Source organism: Heterocephalus glaber, unplaced genomic scaffold (assembly GCF_053883595.1).
Source record: "Heterocephalus glaber isolate CG9 unplaced genomic scaffold, H.glaber_assembly_v1.0 deba00001610, whole genome shotgun sequence".
Taxonomy (NCBI): Eukaryota; Metazoa; Chordata; class Mammalia; order Rodentia; family Bathyergidae; genus Heterocephalus; species Heterocephalus glaber.
The window spans coordinates 21,826,044-21,852,977 of NW_028258381.1; the positions used below are offsets into that span (position 1 = coordinate 21,826,044).

The following is a 26,934-nucleotide window of genomic DNA, read 5'->3' on the forward strand; positions in this document are numbered from 1 at the left end:
ACCACGAGATAGTCCCACCACTTGTACATTTCCTCTGGGTCCTGGTAAGTTCAATACTTCGCACACTTTAATTATTTTTGTTTGACCCAAGTTCGATCCCCGGTACCAAAAAAAAAAAAAAAAAAATTTTTGTTTGGTTTTTGAGGCAGGGTCTCACTGGCCTTGAACTTGTGGTGGTCATCCTGGCTCAGCCTCCTGGAGAGTTGAGGTTATTACAGGCGTGCACCACGACACCTGCCTTATGTCATTATTTTTGAAGGGTTCTGATAACTACTTGTAGACTGTCCCACAACCTTTTGTCCCAATAACCTTTGGCTATTTTGAGAGATTCAGGTTAATTTTTGTTTTGTTTTCTTTTGTTTTTGAGACAGGGTCTTGCTATGGAGCCCAGGCTGGCCATGAACTTGAGGCGATCCTCCTGCTTCAGCCTCCTGAGTGCCACCAAGCCCAGCTAAGGGATGAATTTTTCAAATCAATGTTCTTACTAGAGGTCTTGCTGGCTGCTTCTCATTGGCTTATATCAAGAGGCACATACAGCCAGGTGTCATGTTACACACTTGCAGTCAATCCCAGCACTCAGCAGGCTGTGATAGGAGGCATGGGAGTCAAGACCAGCCTGGGTGACAGAGACCCTGTCTCAGAGAACAACACAAAAGGCCCATACTGTCGGTTTGCCCCATTCTTATTTTTTCAGTTTGTCCCATTATTGGTGATGCAAGTTTGATCACTACAAAGGAGGTATCAACCTTTAAGGCATTTCTACACTTTCTACATTACTGAGTCACCTGTGTGGTGGTATTTTTAGATTATTCTCCAACAGCCTTTACCAGTGATCTTTGTACCCAATGACGATCTGTCTCTGAATCAGTTCTTCAAATGTTGCAGATGTTTTTCTTATGGATTTCATTTCCCCCGAGGCAGGGTCTTGCTGTGTAGCCCAGGCTGGCCTCGAACTCACTGCCTTAGCCTCTTGAGTGCTGGAATGACCCGTGTGCACCACCACACCTGGCTGATCTATCATTGTTTTACATCCATTCACTGGCATCACTTCTGGGTTTTTTGTTTTCTCCGAGAGTATTACTACACTCATGGATTCCCTTTACAGTCAACATGTTATGATCCATGTTTTTGTGTACGTGTGGTGTGGGGACCTCGAACATGCTAGGCAAGTGAAGGCAAGGGCCCTACAGTCAGCTCTACCCGTCCCTTTTTTTTTCTTTTTGAGACAGGGCCTTGATCATGACTGGGAGTCCAGGCACCCAGGCTCTCACTACATGCAGAGCCCAGTGGCCTCCTGAATGCCAGACTCTACACTTGTGCCACCACACCCGACCATTGTTTTTAATGTCCAAATCATTCCACATTTGGTCAGTTAGCATCCTTTGTGTTAGCTCCTGTGCTCTCTGGACATTTTGTCCTTATTCTTTGAGTAATTCCTTATTTTGGGTACAAGATGTTTCAGATTCACTTGGGACTTTGCCAGCCCAGTCATTTTCCCAGTTAGCCCTGGCTCCTTTTAGTGGAAAATAGTTTGGTTTTTTTGGTACCGGGGATTGAACTTGGGACCTTGCGCTTGTGAGGCAGGTGGTGGAACCACTGAGCTAAATCCCCAGCCCCAGTGGAAAATAGTTTTAAAACCCAGCCAGGCAGGGTAGTGCATGCCTGTAGTCCCAGCACTTGGGAGGCTGACGCAGGAGGATCACCTGTGAGTTTAAGGCCAGTGTGGACTACATAGTGAGTTCAAGGCCAGCCTGAACTACATAAGGAGACCATATCTCAAAAAACAACAACAAAACAAAACAAAAATCTAAATAACCCTGGCTTTGCTGAAGAGGAAGTAGTAGAAAGACAGGACAGATCTTGGAGGTCATGAAGGTCATGGTTCAGCTCTACTCCGTAGGCTCCAGGGAACCAGGCAGTGGACAGGATGCAATGGACAGGAGGGAGGCAGAGGCAAATGGGAAGGACATCATCCGCCTGATGTGTTTTACATACTGAGAGGAGACTGACAGTTCTGTCAGTCAGTGGATAGAGCAGTGATAAAATCACAAAAGAAAAAGAGTGAAACAATCCAGAGAAAACAAAAGGGAATAGACTCAGTTCTCACCATGTGGCTCATCTGTGAATAGTCATACTGCATACTGATTTCACTGATCACAATATAATCACAGTATAATTACTTGTGGGATATATTTATGTGTGTGGTGTTTGTGGAGGGATATAAGAGATGCCAAAAGCCAACTAGGCAGGGTGGTGCATGCCTGTATTTGCAGCATTCTAGGAGGCAGAGGCAGGAGGATCACAAGTTTGAGCCTACCCTGGGCAACTTAGTGACTTAGTGAGACCTTGTCTCTAAATAAAAAATAAAAATAAAAATAAAATAAAAGGTTTGGGATGTAGCTCAGTGTGAAGGCCCTGTGTTAAATCCCCAATATGAAAGCAAGGGGGAATGTAAAAAGCCAAAATTATAATACATTAAAAATTACATCTCCCATTGTCTTTTATTTGTGATTTATGAAGCAGGGTGGCTTCCATCCTGCAAAGTGGAACAAAAGCTCCCATTGGGCAACAGAACAGTGGGCTCAAAAGTTAACAGAACAATAGAAAAGAGCTGGTTGCTCACAGGTTACTTCAGATTACTTTCTGTGAGGCTGAAGCAGAAGTCACTTCCTTATGACTCTGACTCAGGTTGACTGGAATCTCCTGTTTTTGAGAAAAGCTGGTCTATTTTGGGATGGATCTGTTTCCTTAAAGTTTCAGTTTGACTATGTGACACTTAGCATGAGTGACTCCACTTTGGTTTCCTCTGGTTTGTTAGGGTCTCGGGGTGCTCTGTGCCAAACCCTGGCCTCCCATCATTCCATTTCACAAAACCTGAAGTCCTCGTCTTCCACTGGAAAAGTCAACAACCAAGCCAGGTGTGGTGGCCCATGCCTGTAATGCCCATACCACAAAACTAAATTAGACTAAATTTAACAAGGGCCAGGAGTGTAGCTCAAGGCAAGGGCTCTGAGTTCAATCTCCAGGACTAAAAATAGAAAAGAATTATGGAGGTAAAGGGCTGGGGATGTAGCTCAGTGGAAGAAGCACTTGCTTAGCATGTGCCAGGCCCTAAGTTTAATCCCCTAGCACCAAAGGAAAAATGAAAAAAAAAAGCCAGGGGGAGCACAAAGTGGGCCAGGGCAATTGCGAGAGTTCTGCTTTTTACAGGAGTATTTCTTTTTGACCTATGTTTATGTTTCTTTTTGGAACTTTGTACATTTTACATGAAAAATATTTGTTGGCCATGTACAACATTTTAAAGCAGAAAGCCACTATAGTAATAGTGTCAGCTAGAAATAATAAAGGCCTAAATTAGGATACTGTTGGGATGGCAGGAAAGGAAAATAGTTTAAAATTTTAAGGCTGTAAGTCAGGCATGTGCTTGTAATCTCAGCCACTCAGGAGGCTGAAGCAGGAGGATCACAAGTTCTAGCACAGCCTGGGCAACACAGTGACTTAGACCTTGCCTCAAAATTGACAAAAAAAAAAAAAAAAAAAAAAAAGGACTAAGAAGGTAGTTCAGTGCAAAGGCTCTGGGTTCAATACCTGGTGCTGCCAAATTTTAAAAATTAAGAAAATCAACCATCATTCCACTTCTCCAAGGTGAGGACTATTCTTTACTTGGGGAGCCCCCATTCAGCTCTCGTGATTGTTCCTGGGGCTCCAGTTGTTGGGGTCTGCTCACAAACCCCAGCCCAGTTTTCACTTTGCACTTCCGGATTCCCAGCTGTGTCCTACATGGCTCTCCTGGGTTCCCAACCCCAAGCTCTTGGGTGATTTTCCCATCTCACAGACCCCAGACTGGACTCCAGCCCACACCCGCCCCAAGTGCTGGTGCAATCCTGGTACCCTAGAATCGGTCTCTGATCTAGAACTTACCTTCCAGGGAGACTGATTATTTTTGTTTGTTTGTTTTTTGGTACCAGGGATCGAACTCGGGTCCTTGTGCTTGTGAGGCAGGCGGTGGAACCACTGAGCTAAATCCCTGGCTCCTTGATTGACTGATTTATGACACTGGGGATGGAACCAAGGCCTCTCTAGCATGATAGGCAAGTGCTCTGCTACTGGGCTGTACTCCCAACCGCTGAACCCAGGGAGCCCTGAGCTATAGACCCCAGCACTTTTTTCTTTTTCTTTGAGACAGTCTCACTAAGTTGCTCGGATTGGGCTGGAACTCACAATCTTCCTGCCTCAGCCTTCCAGCTATCCATGCCCAGCCGAGCCCTGGATTTCCTTGAGATGAGGAGAAAAGGAGACAAGGGTTTAGAACAGGCTGGCTGCATTCAGGGACACCTAAGAGCCTAGGCTCTTGAAGAACAGGCTGGGAAAGTACATGTGGAAACCTTTGGAGCAAGGAAAGAGCTTAATAGGGAGAACATTTAATCAGCGTGCTCGATTGTTGTGAACAGTCCAAGCAGTTTGACAACGTGAGTGTCCTCTGCTTGGAGAAGCAACTCAAAGGTCCTCAACCCTCAGTTACTGCCATTTTCTTCTATGAACTCTGTAGGCACTCACCATAACGAGGTCTAATTATTTATGTATTATACTTCTAGGGCAGACTGTCTTATTTTTTTCCCCCTCTAGCAGCCAGCACTCGGTCTGGAACGTTCCAGGATGCTTGAGTGGATCTAGATTCACAGATGTCCTTTAAAATTATTTTTCCAAAGACGCTTCCACATTATCCTTTCCACCACACCTCTAGAAACAAGCAGGATGCTAATACCCAGATCTCAACTACACTCTTGTCCAGAATAAGTTAACTCTGGCGTGAGCAAGAGTGTAGTTCAAATTGTCCTTCCGCAAAGGAAGGTGCGGGGTTACTTCCCGCCAACTCATCCTCGAAGCCCAACTCCACCCACCCATCCCCGGGCGCGGCCAAGCGCGGCGCCTTTAAGAAGGGGGCGGAGCACAAGTGGAAAGACAAAGCCCCTGGCCGCGCGCTCCCCCTCCCCCCTCCGGCGCACTACACGGACAGTGGTGCCCGGATGTCAGTGTCGCCGTCGGTGACAGATGGCGCAGTGTCTGTGTATTTGAGGGGGCTCCTCTGGCCTGACCTCCTCGAGCTCTCGCGTTCTCTGTTCCCCGCTGTCTCGCACTTTTAACTCAGCTGCCGGAGGCCCGCACGTCTGTCACTAGCGCTTACATAACGTGACCTTTCACCTCTTCAGACTGCCCTCTGGTGCACTGCAACCTAACTACGCGGCAGGGGCAGGAGGGCGGGACCCAGCCGCAGAGCGGCAGCTGCTTCGAGCCAATAGACAGTGAGTGCTGACCAGCTGTCCGCCTATTGGCGCATTCTCCACCGGCGCCACTGGGGAGCAAGTTAGTGTGTACGCTGGCCCGGCCGGGGGGAGGAGGGGAATCTCCCGCCATTTTTCAATAATTTCCTCCGGTGCCACTAAGGAGTCGTGACTGCCGGCTGCGGGGACCCATAGCGAAGATTGGCCGAGGGTGAGAGAGGCTGCTGGGAGTCGCAGGGGTGTGAGTGGGAGCTTCTGCGCGTCCTCGCGCTCCGCTCCATGGCTGTCGTGCGGTCGCGCCGGCCGTGAGGGAGCCGGAGTTCGCGCCGCCCTCTCACCCCTCCCCTCCCCCACCGCCCCGGGAGCCAGGCGCTCGCTCGGGGCCCGGGGCCTAGTGCTGCGCTGCGGGGCCGGCGAGGAGCCGCGCGACCCCCGCTTCCGCCGCCGCCGCCTTCTCCGCCGCGATGGCGCCGCTCTTGGGCCGCAAGCCCTTCCCGCTGGTGAAGCCGCTGCCCGGAGAGGAGCCGCTCTTCACCATCCCGCACACGCAGGAGGCCTTCCGCACCCGGGAGTATCCTTTTCCTGCCGCGCCGGCCGGCCGGCCGGATGCCCACGGCCTGTGTCGGGTCGTGGTGGGAGGACGGGGGCCTGGGCTCTGGGGCCAGGGCAGCTGTCAGGGCCGCCCGCGGGCCCGAGTGCCCAGCTCGCCCCGAGCCTCCGGCCCCGAGTCCCGGATTGCGACTGAGCCGGGCCCGCTCGAGACGCCCCGCGCCGCGCGCCTCCATCCTTACCAGCTCCGCACTTTGTCCCCTGCCTTGGTGACGACGAGCGCACTTCCCTGCTCCCTAACTTGGCGTCAGCCCTTCGGGGAGTACCGGGGAGAAAGCAGACTTTTCCTTTGCGTTTTTTTTTCTTTTTTACAAAATTTAAATGAAACCGTCGACTTAGGTTTTTGAAATTGTACCCGCGCGGCCTCGTGATCCGGCTGGTGCGAGTCTTGATTGCGTCTCTCTGATTTCTGCGAGGGGCAGTGGTGTTTTCTCCTCCCGAGTGGACTTTAGGCCAGGGATGGACTGACAGGACCGGGAGATCCACCTGAAAAAACGAATTTCCAGACGCAGGAAAGAAAGGGAGAAAAGCTGCTTTGGAGGACAGGAGCTGATGCTCTCTTCTTGGGCACACAGATTTGGAATGTTGAAAGTTTAGAAAGAAATATTTTGGAAAATGAAATTAAAAACAACCAACATGTACCTAAAGTTTTTGTGCTTTAATTTTTTGGAACATGAAGCTGATTTTTAAATACGAAGCTGCTGTTCTGATAACTAACATTTCTTGCACAAGCACATACAGTAATCTTTCATTTATAAGTTGTATGGCGTATTTTTGTTGCAGATGCCAGGTGAATCATTTTTAAGGGTTATTGTAAAAAAGAGGTAGATTTCAGAATCAAGCTTGATATAGTACTAGTTTTAGCACCCCTTTGCCCTTAGGAAAGATGAGACTTAATGGTTTCTGTTTGCTTTTGTATGAGAAGACTTGTCCAGGTGAGCTATTTAATTTCTCTTTAATCTTTGCTTTAATGGTGTACTTCATGGGATAATCTCATTTTTGTTTTGAATGCAGCTAGGTGTTTGCACACAAAGAGACTTAGAAAATGAGTCTGAGTTAATCAGGAATTGTCTTGACAGTATATGATAGCGCTGGGCACTGTGGTGCATGCCTGTAATCCCAGCACTTTGGAGGCTGAGACAGGAGAATCACTGCAAGTTGGAGGCCAGCCTGAACTGTATATAGCAAGACCCTATTTCAAAAAAACCAAAAAACAACAAAAAAACCCAAATTACATATCCCTACAGCATCTTGGATCTGCAATGGATCTTGGAGGTGATCTGCCATCCTGGTGGCAAGTGGCCTGAGAAGTTGGCTTGTTGTGGTACACTGGTGAGTCAGGATTATGTACCACTCAGTGCTCTTTCTACCTCATCCCTGTAAGTAAATTGAAAAGAAAGTGGAGTCCTGGGGATCAAACCTAGGGCCTCACAGCCATGAGCTCTACCACAGAGCTATATGTATCTCCAGCTCCTCCACTTGTAATTAGGCTACTTTGTGTCTGTTCCAGCACTCTGGGAGGCTGAGGCAGGAAGATGGCAAGGTTGAACCCATTCTGAGCAATTTCGTGACTTGGTGAGATCTTACCTCAAAGTAAAACCAAAAAGGGCTGGGGGATTTAGTTAAATGCTTAAGCCCTGGGGCCGGGAATTTAGCTCAGTGGTTCCACCACTTGCCTCTGCAAGCAGCACAAGGACCTGAGTTCAATCCCGAGTTCGATCCCCGATACCAAAAAAAAAAGAAAAAATAAAGAATAAGCCCAGGGTTAAATCCCCTGAGTAAGGGGAAAAAAGATTTAATTGGTGATATAAGAATTATTTATCTGTTAAATATAGCACTGTTCTAAAGTTAATTTGCTTTTTAATATTCCAAAACATCAGTGGAGTAAAAATTTACTTGTTGGGGGCTGGGCATGGTGACTCAGCCTGTAATCACTGTACTTGGGAGGCTGAGTCAGGAAGATCCTGAAATTGAGGCCAGCCTGGACTACATATTGTATTCAAGGCTGGCCTAGACTAAATTTTCTTTTTATTTGTGAGAATCTGGCAGTCTTCTTATCATTTATTCTTTTAGTTGTTGATGGTCACTCACACTAGTATTAAGAGTTTAGAAATTTAAAAAAATTAATTTTTCAGGTCTGGTTCTATTGGAGTGTAAGAAACATGCTATAGGGGCGGGGATTTAGCTCAGTGGTTCCACCGCCTGCCTCTGCAAGCAGCACACGGACCCGAGTTAGATCCCGAATTCGATCCCTGGTACCAAAAAAAAAAAAAGAAAAGAAACACGCCATAGAGAAGAGATGAATTTCAAATTTGTAGCAGACACTAAGCCATGTGAAAAGTGACCATAGATAGCTAATTTAAGACTGACAACTCAAGCTTTTCATGTAATTTAGTGAAATCATTGAAATATATATATAAAGAATTTTTCTTAAAATGACAGTTGCAGGGGCCAGAGTTTAGCTCAGTGATTCCACTGCCTGCCTCGAAAGCGCAAGGTCCTGAGTTCGATCCCCAGTACCAAAAAAAAATGACAGTTGCAAACTGATATCTGAAATATTTTCAATGGTATGTAATTTAATAAACATTTCTTCATTTTTTTATTTCCCATAGCAGTATTTAGAACTCTTAACAAAAGAGTTCTTTAAAAGTGTTACATATTAAGGTGTAATTGCTCTCTGGGGAATTTCTACAAGAGGAAGCTAGCGCTTGGAGGATGGTTTTTAAACAGCTGGACTGTAGGTTGGCAGGTTGGCATATTTATTAGACTGTTAGTGGTTTCATAGAGGAGAACGAATAATGGTTGGCTAACAGCTGCATTTGAAGTATTTTTAGTCTCGCTTGTCAATTTATATTATATTTTAAGATTTAATACCTTTTAATTACATGTATATTGTAGCAGATTTATATGATATTTTATTGACCTCAGACTGTGAACTGGTATGTTCTTGAAAATACATGTATATCTTTTTCTTTTTTTTGGTATCGGGGATTGAACTTGGGACCTTGAGCATATGGGGCAGGTTGCAGAACCACTAAGGTAAATTCCCAGCCCACGTGTATATCTTTATTAAACTTCAGTGGATGTTGTGAATAATCACGCATCTAATAACTGGGTGTTATATATTGTTGATTATTGTTTTATAGTTTTAATGTATGGTATATTGGTTCTCAGGGTGGTACCACAGGTAGTACCACAGGTAAGACACTGGATCTTAGTTGAAGAACATTAATTTTTTAGGGGGGTGTTGAGACAGGGTCTTGCTTTATAGTGCAGGTTGGCCTTGAACTCATTATGTAGCCTAGGTTGGCCATGAACTTGGTGTGGCAGTCCTACCTCAGCCTCCCACATGCTGGGATCACAGGTGTGTGTCACCATGCCTTGCTAAGAATATTAACTCTTTTTTTTGATACCGGGGATCAAACTGAGGTCCTTGGGCTTGCTTGCGCAGCAGGCGGCAAAACCACTGAGCTAAATCCCCTGCCCAGAACATTAACTTTTATTAGCCACTTTTGATGTGATTATTGGACATTGATGGGGTAATACACTTGATTGTATCTGAAGTCAAGTTAGATTTTTGTTGTACTTGGTTTTTTTGTTTTTGTTTTGGTTTTTTGGTACTGGGAATCGAACTCAGGACTTTGTGCTTGCTAGGCAGGTGCTGTGGCACTGAGTTACATCACTGGCCCTTTTTTTGAGACAGGGTCTTGCTATGTAATTCAGGCCAGCCTTGAATGCTCTTTGTAGCCCAGTCTGGCCTCAAACTCCTCCCTGCCTCAGCCTCCCAAGTGCTGGGATTACAGGTATGTGCTACCACGGCCGGTGTTGTTTCTGGTTTTGAGGGAGTCTGTCTGTACCCCCTGGCTGGCCTGTAAACTCAATTCTGCCTCAGCTTCCTGAGTGCTGGAGCAAGATGGGTTTTAAGAAAACATTGAAGCTACAACAGTTACATACTGTATTATTTTTATTGGTTGCTTCACATGTCATAGTTTCTAAAGTTTAAAAACAACTTTGTGGGTTACTGTATGAAAACTTAGTACGATGAAGGACTGATTCCTACAGTTAAAATGGCTCCAAGCAGAGTTGACACTGCAGGTTTTAAGTGTTGTAGCTGTATATGGAGTTAAATTGCAGTTGCAAGACAGAAATTAATTATAATTAATTTACTTAGCAGTTCTGGGAATTGAACTTGTGACATTCATACTGACTTGCATCCCCAGCCCTTTCTCAATTTTTTAAAATTTTGGAACAGGACTTGATAGGTTGCCAAGTTTTCCAGACGGGGCTTGAACTTGTGATCCTCCTGCCTCAGCCTCCCATAGTGCTGGGATTTTAAAAGGTGTATGCCACCACCCCTGGCTAAGACAGGATTTTATTGTACAGTTAAAATACTGAGCTCTTAGGTTGATTTAAAAATAATAAAACTATACCAGATTAGGGTTTTTTTTGGTTTTGTTTTTTGTACTGGGGGTGGAACTCAGTACCTTGCACTTGGGAGGCAGGCGGTGGCACCACTGAGCTAAATCCCCGGCCCTATTTTGTTTTTTTGAGATAGGACCTCACTGTGTATGTAGTTCAGGGTGGCTTTGAACTTGAACTCCCAGGGATCCTCCTGCCTCAGCCTCAGTTCTGGGATTACAAGCATGTGCTGCTACACCCAGCTTTTAGAGTTGTTTTAAACTTCCTGGCAGTCTGAGCCATAGAGAGAAAATGGGATTAAAAACATTTTTTTTTTCCATAGAGTCTCAAATTTTTTTTTTTTGTACTGGGGATCAAACTCAGGTCCTTGCACTTTCGAGGCAGGCGGCAGAACCACTGAGCCAAATTCCTTGCCCCATAGAGTCTCAATGTATAGTTCAGGCTGGCCTTGAACTTGCAGTGATCCTCCTGCCTCAGCCTCCCTAGTGCTGGGATTGCTGGTGTGTGCCACACACCCTTGACCTAAAAAGTAAATCTTGAGTTGTTTTATTTGTCATTTTCTCTTAGAACTTAGAACTCTTAGGATTACAGTTATACTTTTTTTTTTTTGAGGCAGGGTCTGCCTTTGTAGTTTAGGCTGGCCTAAGCCTCTCGAGTGCTGGATTTACTGACATGCGCCACCATGCCTAGCAGAGTTAAGCTTTTTTAACCTCCATACTTTCTTGGGCCTCTTCAGTTCAGGCCATCAGGTACTTTTGAAAGAAAGAGTCCTCAAAGGGCCAAAGTGAAACAGCAGCCTATTGTAAGAATGTAGGTAGCTCTTGAAGTCATGAAAGTAGATGCATAATGAGATAGTCAAGAATTTGAAAATATCTTATCATTTATAGCTTACACAACCTTTGGAGAATTGCTTTGACATTTTGTCTGCAATTGTATGTGCTACAGTTGGTGGAACATAAAAACTACAATTGGCGTTTGAGAGTGAGTGACTTATTTTGGTAACCTAAAATCTGAAATAGGATTCAGAAGCAGCTAACTCAGTATCTTTCTGATGGGCTTTGTTTCTTTTTCATTTTCAGTTTGCTTTCTTCTTCTTTTTTTTTTTTTGGTACCGGGCATCGAACTTGGGACCTTGCGCTTTCGAGGCAGGCGCTGGAACCACTGAGCTAAATCCCCGGCCCATTTCTTCCTTTTTTTTTGAGAGAGGGTCTCATTATGTAATTCAGGTTGGCTTTGAACTCACTATGTTGTTCAGGCTGGCTTCCAACTTGTGATCCTCCTGTCTCAACCTCTTGGGTGCTGCGACTACAGGCATGCACCATCACTCCCAGCCACTTTCTTTTGCTCTGAGTCAAAGTAATAACCAGGACAGAATACATAAACCCAAAATAACCATTGTTAGGTCCATTAGGGATTTCAACTTTAGACTTTAGAAATAAATGTAATTTGATTAGCCAGTTAAAATTTTTAAGTTAATGTTGTCAGAGGTTATTTGTTTTGAGTTGCATACCTTAAGTTTATAGTGCTGTCCATTAAAAAATAAGCCATATCCAATGTAAAGTTTCTGTTCTTTGCAGTACTGGGGATTGAACCTAAGGCCTTCACACTGAGCTGCATGCCCATTTCTTCATTTGAGATGGGGTCTTGCTAAGTTGCTTTGGGTAGGCTCTGACCACTTGATTTATTTTTTTATTTAGCTAGCAATATTGGATACTGAACCCAATCTCATATTGAGCCTCGGCCCTTTTTATTTTTTGAGACAGGATCTCATTAAGTTGCTAAGTTACCTAGACTGATTTTGACTCTGTGATCCTGCTGGGATTGTAGGTGTCCCCAGCCAAGCCTGGCTTCTGGTCACATTTTTTTTGGTACCGGTACCAGGAATTGAACTTGGGACCTTGGGCTTGTGAGGCAGGCAGCAGAACCAGTGAGCTAAATCCCCGGCCCTCTGGCCACATTTTTGAAATAGGAAAGGTGAAGCTGGGTGCATTTCAAAATAAAAATAATGAAAAAGGTTGAGAATGTAGCTCAATGCAAAGGTTCTGGGTTCAGTCCCCAGTCCCATACCAAAAAACCCCAAACTGGCAAAACAGATTTTTAAATTTATTTTTATTTTTTATTTTTTTTTTTTTGTTTTTTGTTTTGTTGTTGTTGTTTTTTGGTAGTGGGGATTGAACTCGGGTCCTTGGCTTGCGAGGCAGGCAGTGGAACCACTGAGCTAAATCCCTGGCCCCAGATTTTTTCTTATTCTAAGACCTAGGCTGAAGAAGCACATCCTGTGTGTGGCATGCCTTTCTAGTGATAAAGAAAGAGCTGGAGGGAAATATACTGGCTTTTAAAATCTGCCCAGAAGTGGCACATACCACATTTGTTGGTTCAGTTGTATGGCTAACCCCAGCATGATTTGTTTTGGTTTTGGTTTTTTTTGGTACCGGCGATTGAGCTCAGGACCTTGCGCTTTTGAGGCAGGCGGTGGAACCACTGAGCTAAATCCCTAGCCTCCCAGCATGATTTTATTGGAGCATTAAAATATTGAACACCACGAGTGGGTTGAAGAGTGTACATTCCTCTTACAGTCCACATCACAGTGGGTCAGGGCACCAAATCTGTGGAAAGGATGTGAATCATTGGAACAGTGATCTGCCATATTTGAAGGATCAGGAGATGGATATTTCCTAGGGGAAGTTATATTTGAGATCTAAAGGGTGACTAGTTAGGTAAATAATAGAACTATGTATTTGGCAGAGCTGTGAGGAGTTAGTGTGATTTTAAAGATCCTTGATTTTTTTTTTTTTTTTTTTTTTTGAGATGTGTTGTTGCTGTGTTGACCAGATTGGTCTCAAATTTATGAACCCAAATGATCCTCCTGCCTTGGTCTACCAAGTTTGAAGGTTCTTGATTGTTAGAAATTGAGGAGTCAGGCATGGTGGCATACGCCTATAATCCCAATACTCCCAAGCAGGAGGATTGCAAGTTTGAGCCCCCCCAGGCAATTTGTCAATTTAGTGAGACCTCGTAACTTAGATGAAGGCCCAGGTTTCAGTTTTCAGTACTGCAAAAACAAAAACCAAAATGAAAACAGATTACCCTTTCACATACCTAGAATGAAGAAATGGGTTTGGGATGAGGTTACTGTAGCAGAGAAAGAAACTGAAAAGAGTTGCATGAGACAGGTACTTACGAAGTAGGCTGAGACGTGTGGATTTGGCCTTCAATTTCGTGGAAGTTGTTGAAAAACTTGAATAGAAAGAAGCAAGACTTTTTTTTTTTTTGGTACTGGGGATCGAACTCGGGTCCTTGCGCTTGCACAGCAGGCAACTGAACCACTGAGCTAAATCCCTGGCCAAAAGAAGCAGATTTTTAGGAAGATCCCTATGGCTTCTATGTTGAGAATGGATCTTCAGCCAGTGGAGTAGTGAAATGGCCACTGAAATAATCTGGCCAATAGATCCTGAGGGATCTGAGTAAATTTACTAGCGTGGGGTAGAGAAGTACAGTAGATGGATTTTGGAGATAAGTGAGGTAGGTTTGAGAGGATTAGTAATGGATTGGGAGTTAGATGTGGTGGTGCATACCTGTGATCCCAGCACTGGCGAGGCTGAGGCAGGAGGATCACTGAGTACAAGGTCAGCCTGGGATACATGAGATCCTGTCTCAGAAAAAAAAAACAAAAGGCTAAAGATGTAGCTTGGTGGGAAAGTCCTGGGTTCAATCCTGAGTACCAAAAACAAAAGAAGAAGCCAAAAACCAGTTTAGTGTGGCATACACCTATAACCCCTGAACTCTGGGAGGCTGAGGCAGGAAGATTCTAAGTTTGAGTCCAGTTTGGGCAATTTAGTGAAAACCTGTCTCAAAATAAAAAAATGGGCAGGGGATGTAATTCAGGGCAAAGGTCCAACGTTCAATCTCCAGTACCTCCCCAGAATTTTTTTTTCTTTTTTAGTGAAAACAGTGTGTAGGGTGAGAAGCACAAAGGACCAGAGAAGAATATTTTAAGAGAAGCTGATTACATTGTTGTTGTTGTTGTTTTTTAACATTGTTTTAATATGTTATGCCTGGATTTTTATTTTTACTTTTTAATTTATTTTATTTTTTTGGTGCCGGGGATCGAACTCAGGTCCTTGCACTTGCGCAGCAGGCGACGAAACCACTGAGCTAAATCCCCGGCCCAGAAATGGTTTAGATAATGGTTCTGTTACTGGATAGAAAGGATTGAATTAGGAAATATACTACAGTAGTTGTTTTTAAAGTTTTTATCTTTATTGGTATTGTGTTTGCAGTACATAGTGATTACATTCTAGCGATGAATTGAGAAATACATTATTCATTGCAGTTTGGAACTAAGAAGATGAAGATGATTTTTGCAGTTTCTGACTCGGACGAAAGGGCCATTCAGTGAGGTTGGGAACATCTTTTAGGTTAGGAAGGAGGCAGGAGAGCAGAAGAAAGGCGATAGGGGTCTAGCTAAGGCGTTGGACCTGAGATATCACTGAGGCAGGCAGGGTCACACTCTTGCATGCTGCTGGCCACATGCGTCTAGATCCATGGAGAATGAACTGGGCATGTTATTCCTACTTTGAAAAATAACCAATAAGGCCGGGCATGGTGGCACACACCTATAATCCCTGTACTAGGAGGCTGAGGCAGGAGGATTGCCTGACCTTTGAGTCCAGCCTGGGCTACATGGTGAGCTCAAGGCCAGCCTGAGTGTATAGGGAGACCCTGTCTCAAAAAAAAAAAAAAAAAAGAATAAAAATTCTCTTTTTAGGGCATATTTGTTTATATACTTTCATATTCTCCCTGAAGACACAGTAAATTTTTTAAATGTAGCCAAACAATATATTAGATTGTTATGAAGCTTTTTGAAATAAACTTAACAATTCTTTCTCTGGTTTTTTCTTTTTTTTTTTTTTTTTGGTATTGGGGATCAAACTCGGGACCTTGTGCTTTCGAGGCAGGCGGCAGAACCACTGAGCTAAATTCCCAGCCCTCTCTGTTCTTATTTTACCTCCCCTCTGCTTCCCCAGTGGAAACAGACTTAAACAGAATACGAATCTTACTGTGGTAATGTTCTCATGGAAGCCATCCTGTTACTTCCTTTTCTCTGGGATAGGTCTTTTATTTTTGGGGGACAAGTTTTCCTTCTGTTGCCCACACTGGCCTTCACTTCCTGCCTCAGCCTCCCAAATAGTTGGGATTACAGGTGGATGCTGCCACACCTGTGTTGGTTTTGGATTGTTTTTGACTCAAGGTCTAGCTAGGTAGCTCAGGCTGACCCTAAATTTGCTGTGTATCTCAGGTCTGCTTCAAACTTGGGATCTTTGAGGCTCAGGCTCCTGAGTGCTGGGATCACAGGTGTATACCATCATAGGACTTAGTTTTTATAAATTCTCAGGGATTCTATTTCTGACAGTTTTTACTGCTATAGTACTCTGTTTTTTAATCACTTAGATGTTGCTATCAGCCCTGTTGAGGGAAATTAATTTATTGCTTAGATTTTGGCAGATCCAGAGAAATATCTACAATGAGTGAAAGTGCTTATAATATTGGCTAAAATTGTTATTTTGGATTATAGATATTGTCCTTATTTTTTGCCTTTTCACTGGTCATTACCCTAGAAAATTTAAGAATCTTCACATATTAAAAATGAACACTTATGTCGGATGTGTGGTGCTGCACATCTGTAATCCTAGTACTCCATGAGGCAGGAGGATTGCAAGTTCAAGCCCAGCTTAGGAAATTTAGCGAGATCGTGTCTCAAAAATAAAAATTTTAGGACTGGGGATTTAGCCCAGTGGCACCGAGCCTGCCTTGCAAGCGCAAGGTCCTGAGTTCGATCCCCGGTACTGCAAAAAAAAAAAACAAAAAACCTAAATAAATAAAATAAAAATAAAAAATTTAAAAAGCACTGTGGATAGCAGCACAGTTTGTAATAGCTAAAACTTGGAAACAGCCCAAATGCCTATCGACTGGAGACTGGATAAAGAAGGTGTGGTTTTTTTATAAAATGGAGTACTACTCAGCCATAAAGAATGAGAAACTAGAGACATTTATAGCTAAGTGGATGCACATTGAGGCCATACTCTTAAGTGAAATAAATAGGACACGTGTTAATACCAAATAGTTTCTCGGTGTGAAAAACTAAAAGTGTAAATGAGAATCAATGTATAATTGATATTGTGAAATAGGCAGAAAATGTCTAAAGGAATAGGAGAAGTGGGAGAGGAAGAGGAAAGGAAAGAAGGGAAAAGGAAAGGAAAAACATGGAAATAGGGAAGGGTGGAGGGGGTGAAGGGAGGGCAGGGGAATGGGGAAAAAACAAGAACCAACAAACATCATGTAAAGATACAAGATCCCAATGATGAATGTAACTATTGTATACCTAAAATGTGCCAATAAACTAAATGGGGAAAAAAAAAGCGCTGTGGATGTAGCTCAGGTTCAAGGCTTTGGGTTAAATCCTCAGTACTGCAAAACAACACAAAATTGAAAATATGAATCCTTGTTATTTGGAAGATAATACTACAGAGGGAGCTGTTCAAATACTTTGATTTCAACTAGTATAATATGTGTCACTTGGAAAGTACATGGATTGGCAGCTAGTTGTAGTGTCAGTTTGTTTTCTTGCATAGCATCTGTTGCTGCATATGAGAGTAAATTAGTTACTTGCCATTTGAATTTGAATGTGGCTGACTGACTGTGAGTTCCATTCGGGACAGTGTGGAAAGTTGCCATATGTGTATGTGGCACTAACTTGTGTGCTGTTCTTTCTTTAACTCCCTCCTGAAGACTCACCGAACCACATCTAATAAATGATCTTGTGAATGAAGTATTACTGGACACAACATAAAGACTGGATAAATACTGTATGAAAAGTATTTTTAGGACTTTTTGGGGTTTCATTTTTGTAGTGCTGGAAATTCGACCCAAGGCGTCAAGCGTGCTGAACTGTATCTCCAGCCCTGGAATTTACTTTTAAAACCTAGGAAGCAACAAGTGTTTATCAGGTAGAATAGAAGGCTATATTGGTAAATGGACCATTAGTATATGTACAAGGTTATTACAAATTAACTGTGAGACTGAAACTTGCTGACCATCTGAATTGTGTAACAGTTACATTTACCTAATTTTTTTTCCTTTTTAGACAGGGCCTCACTATGTATTTCAGGTGAGCTTTGAGCTCACTATGTAGCCCAGGCTGATTTTGATTTTTGAGCCAGTCCTTTTGCTTCAGCCTCCCTAGTGCTGAGATTACAGTGTGCACCACCATGCCCAGCTTTTTAGAAATTTTTAATACTGTGTGAGTCTTGTGAAATGAAACTTTCGTAAGTTGAGGAAATCACGTATGTACTTACTAATGCTTGTAAAACATGACAGACCATTCTAACCATACTTTAGCCTTAATTTTGCCTTGCATTTACCACTTGAAAACCTTCATACCTTGATTTTTTTTTTTTTTTTTTTTTTTGGTACTAGAGGTTGAACCTAGGGCCTTCTCACTGAGCTGCATCTCTATCCCTTTTAAATTTTTTATTTTGAGACAAGGTCTCACTAAGTTGCCTAGGCTGGGCTCAAATTTGTGATCTGTCTCAGCTTCCTGGAGTGCTGGGATTACAGGCATGCACCCTCATGTGAACCTGGCCATTTTATGATTTTTATGCTATATATTATAAGAAGGATGCTGTAAGCTGGGAGTGGTGGTGCATGCCTGTAATCCTGGCACTCAGGAGGCTGAGGCAGGAGGATTACCATGATTTCGAGGCCAGCCTGGACTACAGAGTGAGATCAAGGCCAGCTTGTACTACAAAATGAAACTGTCTCAAAAAAACAAAACAACAGAAAAAGATACTGTAGATTTTTTTCTATAGATAAGTATGAGAATGGGTTGGTTGTCTATGTTGGTTAATATTGTTTTCCTGAGCCACTGCAACAGAGAGTATGAAGCCCGCTTGGAAAGGTACAGTGAGCGCATTTGGACGTGTAAGAGTACTGGAAGCAGTCAGCTAACGCACAAGGAAGCCTGGGAGGAAGAACAGGAAGTTGCTGAACTGTAAGTAATAGATGCATTGCCCACTGACGCTGTCTTCACCCTGAAAGGGGGGTGGGTATTGACCCTAAAGCAATATTTGTATTTAAATTTGTTTTTCCTTTGAGACAGGGTCATGCTATGTAGTTTAGGCCGGCCTTGAACTCACTGTGTAGCCCAGACTGGTCTTAAACTCATGGACAATCCTGCCTCAGCCTCCTGAGTGCTGAGATCACAGGTGTGCTTCAGCACACCTAGCATGTATTTAAATTTAGGGGGCACATGTGCTCGCTTCGGCATCACACATACTAAATTTAGGGGGCACAAATTGGAATACATTCTATTATGCTGTATTGATGTCTGGTTGCTTTTGCTTAGTAGCATTTTGCTAGTAGCGAAGTGGGTGGAATATATTTATGTGTATACTTTCTAGGTACTGTTTTTGCTAGGCCTTTAAGTGCTTTTGCTCTTTTTTTTTTTAAGTCAATCAGTTAATTAATTAATTAATTTTGGTACTGGGAATCAGACTCAGGGACTTGCGCTTGCCAGGCAGACATTTGTACTTTTGCTTTGTGAGTATTTTGGAAATAGAGTTCTTTTTTTTTTTTTGGTACCGGAGATCAAACTCGGGACCTTGCGCTTTCGAGGCAGGCACCGGAACCACTGAGCTAAATCCCTGGCCAAGAAGATATTTAAAAAATAAGGACAGTTTATCTAACTGAGGAGGTTGAATTAGATATTATAAATCCTGTTTGAGTCAGGCATGGTAGTGCACCAGCACTCTGGTAGGCTGGGGCAGGAGGATTAAAAATGATTGAATTCTTTTTCTTTCTTTGTTTTTTGTTTTTGTTTTTTTTTGGTATCGGGCATCAGACTCAGGACCTTGTACTTGTGAGGCAGGCGGCGGCACCACTGAGCTAAATCCCTGGCCCAGGATTACAAATGAGAACACAGCAGTGACAATTCAGTGAGACCCTGTGTCCAAATGAGAAAAGAACTAGGGATGTAGTTAGCTCATTGTGAAGGCCTTGAGTTCAATTTCCAGTACTACAGAAAAATTGCTGGTTTAATAAGTGAAAGTATCTTGTTTTAATTTGCAAGGGCTTTGGAGTTCAGATCATGGTTCCAGCATGTTAACTTTTCCTCATTTATTTTCCTTATCTGTAAAATGAAACTTGTAGATACCTCACAAGGCATTGTAAGAAATAAATTAATTAGGCAGGCATGCTATTGGATACCTGTAATCCTAGCACTTAGGAGGCTGAGGCAGACAAATTGCCAGGAGTTCAAGGGCACCCTAGCTTACATTGTGAGTTCAAGGCTAGCCTGAACTACATGGCAAGACCCTATCTCAAAAAAAAGAAAGTAAATGCATATGAGGTATAACTCATGTAATCAAGAAGTTAATGTCTTCCTCACCAAAGATGATTGAAAAGAAGTCCACTGCAAAAGTAATTTAAGGGGGAAATGTTCAACCTTACTGGTGATAACTCCTATTGCTCTTATTTGTGGATGAGGAAACTAACTTGGATAGATGAATCTGAGAAAGCTACTTTATTTTTTAGTGCTAAAGGTCAAACCCACAGCATCATGCATACTTGGCAAGTGTTCTACTCTGAGTTACATCTCTGTCTGACAAAGCTACTTAATTTTGTTTTGTTTTTGTTTTTGAGACAGGGTCTCACTATGTACCCCAGTCTGGCCTTGGACTCATGGTGATCTTCCTGCTTCAGTGAGTGCTGGGATTACAGATCTGTGCAACTGCACTCGGTGACAAAACCTTTTTAAAAGGTCTTAGCCAAGTGTGGTGGCACACGCCTATAATCCCAGGGAGGGAGGCAGGGGCATTGCCATGAGTTTGAGGCCAGCCTGGGCTATACAGAGAGTTCAAGGCCAGCCTGAATCACAGAGCAGGACCCTGTCAAGGAACAAAAACAAAAAAACCCCAAAAGTCTTTGTTTTCCTTATAAACTGTATGGTTTTTGATTTGTTTTGTTTTTGCTATTGGTGATAGAAACCAGGGCATTTTGTCACTGAGCTACAGCCCCAGGTTTTAAAATATTTTCATACAGGGTGTCAATAAATTGTTCAGTTGTTACAATCTTCCTGCCTCAGTCCCCCAAGTAGATGGCATCACAGGCATGCACCACCATATAATTTGTAATCTTGGTAAACGTACTAGTGCCCTGCATATGTTTGCTAGAGGAATGCTTGTTTCTCTTTGGCCCTAAAACTGCTCTAAGAAGCTAAGTCTTAAAAAATGTTTGAATTGACCTCAGTTAAATCTATGAATAGGTTTTTCTGTGTTTTCTGGGTAACTGAGAACATATTTATTTAGTTTGAAGGAGGAGTTCCCTACTTGGTATGAGAAACTTGTTCTGGAAATGGTTCACCATAATACAGCATCGTTAGAGAAGTTAGTAGATACGGCCTGGCTGGAAATCATGACCAAATATGCTGTGGGGGAAGAGTGTGACTTTGAGGTAAGTGCCTGGTTTTTTTTTTCCTGTGGTTTAATTCACTGTCAGAATTGAAGCTTCCAACATAGATTACAGAACACATTTCTGTACGTGTAAAGTTGTGTTATATGTGAAGTTTTACTTAATATCCAGCATTATAAAGATTAAATTTTCAAGCCGTATTGATTATTGAGACTGTTTAATATTGTGATTATTGTTGCCTTATGTATCAGTCTTTTTGATGATTCTATTGACTTTCTTTTTGGCTTTGTAATTTTTTCTTACTTTTAAGAGACTTTTAGATACATTTGATCCAAATCTTCACTATAATTACTTGAGTTTTTTCTCTTTCTACGTATATTTATTTTTAAATTTTCCAAGATAACTATTATGAGAGTGATACCTAACACTAAAGCAGTCTTTTTTTTTGTACTGGGGTACTGGGGATCGAACTTGGGACATTGCTGTTATGAGGAAGGCAGCGGAACCACTGAGCTAAATCCCCAAGCCCTAAAGCAGTCTTTCTGTTCTGCTCTTCGAGTTGAGCTTTGTTGTGTGTTGGTTGTGAAATGGCTGTATTTACAGTAAGGGATCCTTTTGAATGCAGAAGAAGGGAAATCTTTCCAGAAGTGTAAAAGATAAAGTGTACCTTTTATCTTCACGTGTTTATCTTTACATGTAGTTGGCTAGATCTTGCCTTACCCTTGGCTGTGAGCTGAGAAAGTAAGTATGCTGGCAGGCTGGCAGGAAGAGAAAGGGAGGGAAATGGCTTAGGTGGCCATCTTGGTGGCAGCAGCTCGGTAGTATAGTAGCCAGTAAGGTATGAGACCAGTATTCAAACTTCATGTATTACTTTAAAAGTCTTCATTCTTTCCTTGTTATTTCACTAACGTACTCTGACTCCCTATATCTTGTAGCTATCTTTTAATTTGTGATGTCTGGAATTATTTGGGGTTTTGTTTTTCTTACTTTTGTTTTTTGAGACAGGATCTCACCATGTATCCTACACTAGCCTGGAACTGAAATCTTCCTGCCTTATCTTTCAGTACAATCTTGTATATAAACATGAGGATTTCCTCATTAAATTCTGGAGAAGGGTTTTTGTTTAAGAAGTTTAGGACTATACCTTTATCCATCACAGTCTTCCTGTGCTGAGACAGCAGGTGTGTGCACTACTGTGCCTGAGAGGTAAATTTTGTACAGGGCTCAAAAAGTATGTCATGACTTTACCTCTGAGCATTGGAGAAACCTCCACCTTTTAGTGGAGACAGAACCCAGAGCCCTAGGCATGCTAAGCAACAGCTCTACCACACAGCTACATACCCAGGCCCTTTGCAGGGTTTTAAATGGATGATTAAAACAATCAGATACTTGTTTCTAAGACTATTTTGGGGCCAGGGATGTAGCTCAGTGGCACCATGCCTGCCTGGCAAGTGCAAGATCCTGAGTTCAATCCCCGGTACTGAGAAAAAAAAGAATCTACTACTTTGGCTGCAGTGTGGAGACATTTATTGGAGTGGTCAGGTGAGTGGATTTGAGGAGGCTTATTCTGAAGCTAGTAACAGAGGTCCAGGTGAGAACTGCTGAGGGTGATGGCTGGGGTGTTTAAGAAGAGTGGACAGGTTGAAGATTGAGTTAGTAAGTGGAAAGAACACAGTAGTTAGATGAGAAGGCTAAGTAAGCAAAAAAGCTCTCAAGAATAACTCCCAAACTGGTTGGCAGGGTGTACACCTGTAATCCCAGCACTCTGGGAGGCTCAGGCAGGAAGATCAGAAGTTTGAGTCCAGCCTGGGCAACTTATTGAGACCCTGTCTCAAAATAAAAAAGGACTGGGATGTGACTGAGTGTGGAGGTCCTGGGTTCAATTTCCAGTACTAAAAAAGAAAAGAAAAAGGGTGATTCCTAATTAATAATCTAGTACATTCAAATCCACAGAGAATTATTGTTCAGCCTAAAAGTTTAAAATCAGTAGATCATCAGTCCATTTGTTGTTGCAGTGGGATTGCAAATGAGAAGATAGGGGTTTTAGACTCAGCTTTGTTACTTTGTAGCAATGAAACTTGGGGCAAGGCATTTTGAGTACATGTGCTGCCTAAGTTTACAAGCACAGCAAGGCATTTTGAATGTTAGTTTACTTCTCAGAACTGCAGGGTTTGGCTACAGAGATTTAAAAATAGCTTTATTTCCTATTTTTATGCTTGATATAGCATAAACTACACACCATTAATATGTACAAAGTGGTTGAGGTATTAACATGCTAAAGTCCCAACTGCTTGAAAGGATGGAGCAGGAGAATCATGAACCTATGAGTTTGAGACCAACAAGGATAACAGCAAGACCCTTCTCTCAAAAGAAAAAAAGAGTACAGTGTAATAAATGTTGTTTTGTTATTTGAGATGGGTTCTCCCTGTGTAGATAGGCTGGACTTGAATGCACTGTGTAGCCCAGGCTGGCCTGGAACTCTCAATCCTCCTGCCTCAGCCTCCCAGGTACTGGGATCATAGGTGTGCGGACACCTCTCCTGGGTGATGACTTGATATACATCTGTGAAACTTGTCAGTCAAGGTTGTGAACACATTCCTGACATACTTGTTCTTTAGTAATCTCTTCCCCCTATTTCTCCTTCCCCTGTGCTGATCTGCTAGATAACTATAGGTTTGTATTCTCTGTAGAGTTTTGTGTCAGAAAGACATTGTCTATTTTTTTTTCTTGGTCTGGCTGCTTTCACTCTGAATAATTATTTTAAAGGGAATCCTTACTGTTACAGGTATCAAAGTTCATTTCTTTTTATTGCTAAGTAGTATTTTTTTGTATGTATATACTATAATTTGTTTTTCCATTTACACATTGATAGATATTTGGGTTGATTTTTGGCTAAACAGCTGCTGTGAATATTTGTATGCATGTTTAAGTGTGAACATAAGCTCTTTTCTCTTGGGTGCATACCTGGGTGTGGAATGACTGAGTCATAGTGATGTAGGTATAGTTTAACTTTTAAAGAAACTCTCAGACTGTTTCTCAAAATGGTTAAACAGTATATTATATTCCCACCATTGATATATGAAAGTTCTAGTTTGTCACATCAGTGCCAACACTTGGTATGGTTCTTTTTTCTCTCCTTCCTTTCTTTCTTCCTTCCCTCTTCTTCCTCCTTCCTTTATTCCTTTTGTGGTACTGGGGATAGGCAGTCTTCCTGCCTTAGCCTTCTAAGTCCTGAGCTTATAGGTACATGCACCACTATGCCTGATTCAAAATATTTTTCTTGGACTGAGGATGCAGCTCAGTGGTGCTGCGCCTGCCTGGCAAGTGCAAGGTCCTGAGTTCGATCTCCGGTACCAAAGAAAAAACAATTTTTCTTTTTTCTTTTCTTTTTTTTTTCTTTGAGACAGGATCTGGATAAGTTGCCCAGGTTGACCTAAAACTCTCAATCTCCTTGCCTCAGCAACGCTCCTGCTTCTGTCTCCTGGGTAGCTGGGATTGTAGGCATGTGCCACTGTGAATGCCTATTGTTTTTATTTTTCTCTTTTCTATTTTGTAGTACTGGGTATTGAAACCAGAGCCTCAGGCATGCTAGGCCAGCACTCTCCCAACTGAGCTGTATTCTTTTCTTTATTTTTTTTTTAAGGATGGCAAAGTTCTGTTTAAGGTAGGAAAAGAAACAGGCTCTGAATAATGAGCCTTGGCCAAGTAAAAGTAGGGAAATAAGTATACTCTACAGCACAAGGGTGGATCATCCATGCAAGAGAGAACACAGTGGCCCTGAGCTATAGTCTTAGTCCCAATCTTTTGTAATTTGGCTTTTTAAAAAATTTTTGACATTTTGATAGTTGAATTGTATCTTGTGTTTGTTTGCTTTTGTTTTGGGGGTACTTTGGATTGAACCCAGGGTCTTCCCACTGAGCTACAGCTTCAACCCTTTGTATGTTTTGAGATAGGCCATTACCAAATTGTCCATGTGGGCTTGAACTTGGGATCCTCCTGCCTCCGTATCCCAGAATATTAGGATTAAAGCATGTTTCACCGTGCTTGGCTCTCATTTTCTTTTTTTGTACCTGGGATCAAACTCAGGACCTTATACTTGCAAGGCAGGTGGTGGAACCACTGAGCTAAATCCCTGGCCCCCTTTTTTAAACGTGGTTTTAATATGCTTTTTCCCAAATGCTCATGATGTTGAACATCTGCTTCTGTGCTTGTTGGGATCTATTTGTTCATATTTTCTTTGGTTGAGGATTCAAGTCTTTGTCCTTTCTCGGGGGCAAGGTTACTGGGATCTGAACCCAGGACCTTGCAAATGTAGGGCCTTGTGTGTGCTGGGTAAGTGCTCTACCACTGAGCTATATCCCCAGCAGTCTTTCCATTTTAAAAAATGGATTGTTTTCTTACTTTTTGAGTGTTCTTTGTGTGTGTATATTTTTTTCTTTGTGTATTCTGTACATGGTGTTCTTTGCCAGATCCAGACAGGCTTTTGCAGATATTTACCCTCCATTCTTAAGGTCGTGTTTTTACTACTTTGCCAGTTTCTTTTGAAGAAGTTTATACTTTTGAAGAAACCAATTAGCAAATAAACCTAACCCTATCTGTAATTACATTAAATGTAAGTTATGCTGAAGGTTTCAGTTAAAATACAGAGATTGTATAAGAAGCTATATGCTGCCTACAGGGAAGATACAGATAGAGTAAAAGTAAGAGGATGAAAAAAGATACACTGTGCTAGTATAAGCAAAAGAAATTTGAAATGTCTATATGAGTATCAGACAAAATAGATTTCAGACAAACACAGAGGTAAAGGTCTTTTTGTTGTTTTTGTTGTTGTTGTTGTTTTGAGACAGGGTCTCAGTTTGTAGTTCCGGCTGGCTCTGAACTCACTATGTAGCCCAGGCTGGCCTCGAACTTTCAGTGATCTTCCTGGCTCAGCCTCCCCAGTGCTGGGATTACAGGTGTACACCACCACACCCGGCAAGGAGGCCATTTTTAATGAAAAGGGGTCAGTTTGTCAAGAGGATACAGTAGTTCTTACTCTTGATTTTTTTTTTTTTTTTGTAGTTTGTTTTTAGTAGTTTTTTATACATGTAATAAAACTTCCAAATATATGAAGCAAGAGAATAGAACTATAAAGAGAAATAGACAATTTACATTTATAGTTAGAGATTTCAGCACTTCCCCTTCTCAATAATTGATAGAAGAGGTAGGCAGAAAGTCAGCACAAATATTAAACCCTTGAACAACACTGCCAACAAATTTGACCTAATTGTCATTATAAGATATTCCATCTAGGGCCAGGGATTTAGCTCAGTAGCTCCAGCACTTGCCTCGAAAGTGTAAGGTCCCAAGTTCAATCCCCGGTACCAAAAAAACAAACAAACAAATAAGATATTCCATCTAACAAAAGTACTCATTCATTTCAAGTACATGCTTTACCAAGATAGAATAGACTGTATTTTAGGCCATAGAATATTCTCAGTAAATATCAAAGGAGTCAGGTCTTCAAAATACACACTCTGATTCAATACAGGGTCTCACCGTCTCAAATTTAAAAAAAAAAAAAAAAAAAAAAGGCTAGTAGTGTATCTCAGTGTGAAGGCCCAGGGTTCAATTCCCAGCACCTTCCCAAAACAAACAAAAACAAAAAAACCTCACAAAAACCGTACATTTACAACAATTGAAAATTGAAGTTTAAAAATTCACTCCATTTGCAGTAGCATCAGAAAATATGAAATGAGATTTGACAAAAGATGTGTACCTCCCTACACATTAAAAATTATGAAACATAAATTTTGTGAAGAATTAAAGATGAGAGCTGAGAATTAAAGATGAGCTAAATAAATGGAGAGTTACACTTTGTTCATGGGTCAGAAAACTCATTAAAGAGTCATCTCTTCTCAAATAATGTATAGACTTAACAAAGTTGCATTAAAATCTCTGTACGGATTGCCAGACTAATTGTAAAATTCACTTAGAAATCCAAAGAATCTAGTCAAAGCAACTTTGAAAAAGATCACCAAAGTTAGAGGCCTAAGAATATCTGATTCAAATCTTAATTTGAAGTTTCTGTGTTAAATAGATCAGTGGAGCTGGCTAGGATGCAGAAGTAGACAAGCACAACTGATCTTCAGTAGACATGGAAAGGTAATTAAGTGGA

General features: G+C 42.2%; 1 protein-coding gene across 3 annotated transcripts in view; it reads left to right on the forward strand.

The window, feature by feature from the left end:
* Positions 1–5,355: 5,355 nt before the first annotated feature.
* The window catches only part of Baz1b (bromodomain adjacent to zinc finger domain 1B), a 70,861-nt gene continuing 49,282 nt past the window's right edge, over positions 5,356–26,934 (forward strand). For 2 of the 3 annotated variants that reach the window (XM_087196258.1, XM_087196260.1), the window contains exons 1-3: positions 5,356–5,853; positions 18,244–18,360; positions 20,675–20,819. In XM_087196258.1, the coding sequence (XP_087052384.1) occupies positions 5,747–5,853; positions 18,244–18,360; positions 20,675–20,819 (369 nt within the window). In that variant the 5' untranslated portion in view covers positions 5,356–5,746. Of the gene's footprint in view, positions 5,854–18,243; positions 18,361–20,674; positions 20,820–26,856; positions 26,922–26,934 lie in introns of all 3 variants that reach the window. The other variant, XM_087196261.1, reaches the window with a different exon arrangement.